At 43.4% G+C, this 5,603-nt stretch overlaps 1 protein-coding gene across 1 annotated transcript in view; it reads left to right on the top strand.

Moving 5' to 3' along the window:
• Positions 1–966: 966 nt before the first annotated feature.
• The window catches only part of LOC119423453 (SH2 domain-containing adapter protein F), a 126,831-nt gene continuing 122,194 nt past the window's right edge, over positions 967–5,603 (top strand). The window contains exon 1 of the mRNA XM_037690849.1: positions 967–1,602. Within this exon, the coding sequence (XP_037546777.1) occupies positions 1,186–1,602 (417 nt within the window). The 5' untranslated portion in view covers positions 967–1,185. The remainder of the gene's footprint in view (positions 1,603–5,603) is intronic.

Genomic DNA, 5,603 nt, shown 5'->3' with positions numbered 1-5,603 from the left:
TCTCTATGTGTCCCTGTGATGGACTTGTGACCTATCCGGGGTGTCGTCCCGCCTCTCACACAGTGATAGCTGAATATGGGCACCAGTAACCTCAACAACCTGAAAAGGAAAACAAAAGTGGGTAAAATGGATTGTTACAAATGTACACAGAGATTTGTTGAGAAAAGTAGTGCTTTGTTTACATTGAGTGCATACCTGCATTACAAACCTGGGAATCAATACAGTATATCTGGAAAACAAACCCTTTCAAACTGCATCATTTGACTCAGTGCTGGATAAACTTTGCTTTTAATGTTTGATTTCATTTTTTTTGCAATGAGTAAATCCTAAACAATCTGGAACCAACACAAGGCTGAATCAGATGACTGTTAATATTCAGACACTTATTATCGTTTCACGTATTCATGCTGCCGTTGTTCTGAGTTTTGCTTTTGTACTATTAGTGCTTAGTGTATAGTTTTAGCGTATTCTTAGTTCATATCTTAGATCTTATTACTGTTTTTCTTTACAAATTATACTTTTGTTGGATGTAACTGGGACCCCATGTACACAATTTCGTTCCACCACATGAACCACATGGTGCAAATGACAATAAAGAACCTTGACTTGGATTATTATTATCATCATCATTATTATTATTATTATTAATCAGACACTCGTTATTAGTATTTTTCTTTAATTACTACCTTGATCTTATTGTTAAGCACTTTAGTAACAGCTGCTGTTTTAAATACATTTGGCTTGACTGTGGAGCTGCTGGTGGCTGAAGTTTCCAGAGTCCGGCAGGTGGCAGTGAACGCTCTCAGGTATGGAGGGCAGGTTGTGCGCGCGTGTTCCTCTGCTTGCACAAGCGCTCGCGTGTTGCGTAGTCTGGAGAACTGACGTGGTTCAGTAGACGCGCAGTCAGGGCGACAGCTGCGAGTGAATGTGTGTGTTTGCGCGTGTGTGTGTGTGTGTGTGTGAGAGAGAGAGACGGTGATAAAAAGTGCCTGTGGCTGCGCGCGCTCCTCCTCGGACCGCCGGGGAGTCGCGCGACGAGGCTGGACGGCACGTGCGACCCGAGGACTCCCACTTTTGTTGCTTTGTTTATATTTATTAATCTTCTTTAGGGTGAGTCAGGCCGCGCCGGTGGGAAGAAAGGTGGAAGTGAACTATTCATTGACTTCAGAGCGATGAACTGGCAGAATGGCCAAGTGGTTCAAGGAGCACCTGGGATTCAAAACTACCAAAGCACCCCCTCCGGCGCCTCCGAAGCCGGACTACAGACACTGCCACACCGGTGTGCCCGGCACTCCCGGCTTCCAGCAAACACCCAGCGGCTTCCCGAGCTCCGCTCAGCCGGACATCCTCACTGCGTACAAACTCCAAAAAGAGCTGGACTTCGAGGACCCTTACACTCCAGGTGGAAATGTCTCCTTCAACTCGAGCTTGATCACTGCGCCGTCGTCCGACATGAAGTATGTGTCGCCCAAACACCGACTCATCAAGGTGGAAACGACCGAAAAGAGCCCAGCTCCGGGCGGGGGAGTCACCGTCACCCAGGCTGTAGCTGCAGGGAGCGTTAAGTCTCCCACTCCGTCCGAGCACGAGAATAAGGAAAAGGTGGGTGAAGTTCGCTTGGACTCGCAGCTGAACGCGTGTTCGCGACTCTTTTAACAACTTTTAACCGCTGCTTGTCTCTGTTCATGGAGGAACAACGTGCTGTTTTCGAGTCACTTGTTGAGTAACTTAATGAATCGTTACAACTGGCAGAACTTGTTCTCTCAACCGCACAAATGCAGCCATGCGTGTTGCGACACCCACCTTGAGTGTAATCTCTAACCTGAACGACAGGGCTCTAACATGCTCTCCCCCCCCCTATACCTAACTTTTAAACTTGTTTGTTAAGAATGTGTCCACTGGGATGTTATCATGGACTTATTGATGAGTTGCTGGATGGGATCTGGTCTTTTGGCACAGCTGTCTGAGTCTTTTGAAGGCAATCCTACCATTTCTTTGGAGGTTGAGCTCAAGTCGGTGGGAAATTCAAAGAAGTTCAAGACAAAAAAAAAAAAAGAAAACAGCTTTTTCTTTGTTTTATTTGTTACAGGTCTCTCTTGTAAATGAGTCCTCATGGCTCAATTAAGATTGAATGAACAGAAGACGTTTCGCTTCTCATCCGAGGAGCTTTCTCAATTCGGTGAACGGAGAGTGTGAGGTTCGAGATGGGGGAAAAAGGTAGGGTAGCCGACTTGGGACCAGAAAGTCGCACAGCCATTCCCACATGTCATGGTGTCTCTGAGCAAGACACCTATTGTAATCCCTAATTGCTCCCTGGGCACCTAAATAGCTGCTCACTGCTCCACCTGGGTGCATCTCAGGTGTGATGGTTAAACTAATTTAGCCATCGTATGGGAACATACAATGATGACAATCCCAGACTTTCCTTCCCTTCGAGTTATATAAAGCTGAGCTAAGCTAGATGCATATGCAGTTTGCCCTATCAATCGGGGTTCATTAGGGTCTATGTTAGTTTGACTCACAGAGGAGCCACTCTGGTCACATGGATGAAATTCCTGATAATAATAAGTACCAAGTGTTGTCGTGATTGTATGTTCCCATACAATGGCAAAATTAGTCATCTGCATTTAACCCATTGCACCTGGGATACACCCAAGTGGAGCAGTGGGCAGCTATGTAGGTGCCCAGGGAGCAATTAGGAATTAAATGTCTTGCACAGCAACACCACGACATGTGGCAATGGCTGGAGATCAAACTTTGGACTTTGGGGTCCTGTGTCCTACCTCTACCCCATCCAGATGTGAAAATGCATGGGTATCAGTCCTAAAGCTTCATTTTAAGTTTTGGAGAGTTGAAATCTGAGACCTCCTCTTCTATTTAAAGATAGTTTAGCTCTTTTTACATAAATGGCTTCCTTCATTCCCCCTCTCAAACTATCTGTCTTCTCGGTCCAAACATTTTGGACCTCAAATGAGTGTCCCTTATCCTTAAGGTGTAGGTGAACCACAGAGTCTTGACCTAAAGAGCTGGCTGTCCTGTGTTGAGCCATTCAGATGAAGTGAAACATCTTCTGTTACAAATACAGTCCAGTTGTTTTCGTCTTGATTTATTTTGTTTTTTTGAATTTACCATGTTCTGGATGACTGGGAATCTTCACCAGTGCTCTGTCACTGGGATTCAAACGTGTGAGTGGGTGAATGAGCACGGGAATGGTCCTTACTTACAGGAAAGGACGTCTGGGTTGAAAGTGTGTGCTGAAATTTTTGTGGCTCCCTCATCTTCACACTTCCCCTTACTTCCTCCTCTACATTTTGTTTGGCTTTGCACCTGTCTTGTGGCATGTGGCAAGTCTTTTTTTTTTTTTTGCTTGCGGTTTGTCACAAGAGGTTCATGTAAAACATAGCTGTGATTTTATTTTTTTCCCCTTTCTTCTCCCACCAGTGATTTGAAAACACAAAAATAAAGACAACCACATTTGCCCTGAGCATGGAAGTAAGGAGTTAACACTTTCAACACTACTCAGTTAGGGTGTTCTTCTTCTGTCCTGTCACTATTTTCAAGTACCCTCAGGAAGTTGGTAAGAAGTCAAAGAAACTGACAGAAATGTAGATTTGTCACAAACTCACAGCTGATTAAACAGATTAGTCGTTTCTTGTTGGCTTAAGATTATATGAATCCCCTCAAAGTCGGGGATAAGGCTACCTGTCTCTCGCACCGTGTGCACACATGGCTGTCGTGGACAGGAATTTGACGGACTACTATGAGGCGGATACTTCACACCCGGGCAGTGTGATGTTATGGACGAGCCAAACCAGTACTGACAGCTGGTGAGTTTAGGCTATGTGCCGTGAGAACTGCTTAAGGGCTACTTGTCAGGTGGTGACGGCTGAATAAAAAATGCGGTCCTAGTGGAAATGGGGAAACGGTGAAATGATGACGCGCAAGAGATGCCTCCTAAAACCATTATTTATGTTCTTTTGTGGTAAACTATTTAGCAAATGTAAATAAACCCAAGAAAAATGGTACAAATGTGCTACATTTCTGTGAAGCAAGGGATAAACTCAAGAGGGAACGCTCCTCAGTTGAGTGCCGTTCCTTCATTTTGAACCTTTTGGGAGGATTACTGTTGTATGGAAGCTAAGTATTTTCCCTCTGACTGTGGCGGGCCGTGGTAATTGTTTGTAAATCCTCACTAGAAAAAACTCCAGGTAGGGCTGTTTTCTATAAGGCTGTGAATAAGGTATTGTTTCTTTCTCCTCACGCTTGTTCCAACAGTCTGTGGGAGGATGAGCTGTTTGCAGTGTGTCTCCATTACCGGTCTTGTTTTTTTTTCTTCAGGTTATTGTCAAGTGTTAAAAGGCAGTAAGTGGGTAGTGTACTTGTTTGGAGCGGCCTCATGCGAATACTGTTTTTGTGCTAAGATTTGAGCCACCGTATTGGTAAAAAAAAAAATATATATATAGGAGCGATTTCTGAACAGCTTGTTGCTAATTAGCGATCTGATAGCCACACATGAACTGTTTACTTTTTTCAGTCTAGTACTTTTAATGCTGATTGCTAAGACTTAGCAAAAGAGCACACAAGTGTCTTAACAGCACTGCTTGGTTACATTGATGTTTTAATTACTTGACTCATGAATGCTAATGATATCACTGCTTACCTAATGCCTGAACTGCCAATACCAGCATCAAGGGAGTTTTCTCAGTCCGTTTCTATTTAACAAACTCCATAAGGGGGAAAAGCCTAATAAATGCGTTTCATTCAATATCCAATTTTAAATATCTGATTTTCTGTTTTTATTTGTCTTCAATCAAACCCTATTCAAATTCTGTATTTTTTTTTGTTTATGTTTGGATTTGATGCAGGTTTATCGATAATGCTAACGGTTTAGTTTGCGTCATCGTGTGGTGCATTTTGTTTTTAATTACGCCAAGCCCTTCATGGTAGGGTTAGCTAAGAGAGATGATCAATTATCATCCTGCCTTGAAACTAATTAAAGGCCTCATCTCCCAGCTCATCGCTCCACTCAGCACTAAACTAACTTCTCTCAAGGACGTTGGAAAGTGATGAAGGGCTCCGCTCGAACGTGTGTAAACAAAAGCAGTTGCGTGGCGCTGACTGACAGGCTGCAGCGCCCCCGCCTGCAATCATCAGTCTTATTTGGTCACCTGGGAGACGTCATGTTTGGCTCCCTTTAAGGCCCAGAGTTGGTATTGACTGCGTCGTATTACACAAGTCAGCTTGTATATCACTCTACAGAAGCTGTTGGACTCGACTTCAAGACATTTATGGTGCTGCCGTCAAAGTCAGCAGCACATTAGGTCCGTGCTGATTTTTTTTTTTTTTTTTTTAAGAAACCTGGCTCAGCATTTTGTTTGCTTCTGATAAACTGTTGTCTCCACCAGAAATACATTTCCTGAATGGATCTGCATTTCATACTTTAAAGTATGTTTGCATAAATAAAGTGGTTGTGTCCATAAAATCTAACTGGACTGTGGTTTCCAAAAGAAAGGTAAACTCATACAGGGAAGAAAAATCTAGTGCTTTTATTACCTGTATCTATCTATCTATCTATCTATCTATCTATCTATCTATCTATCTAT

Source organism: Nematolebias whitei, chromosome 2 (assembly GCF_014905685.2).
Source record: "Nematolebias whitei isolate Nwh7 chromosome 2, NemWhi1, whole genome shotgun sequence".
Lineage (NCBI taxonomy): Eukaryota > Metazoa > Chordata > Actinopteri > Cyprinodontiformes > Rivulidae > Nematolebias > Nematolebias whitei.
The sequence above is the reverse complement of the archived record's forward strand: the minus strand, read 5'-3'. Positions and strand labels throughout refer to the sequence as shown.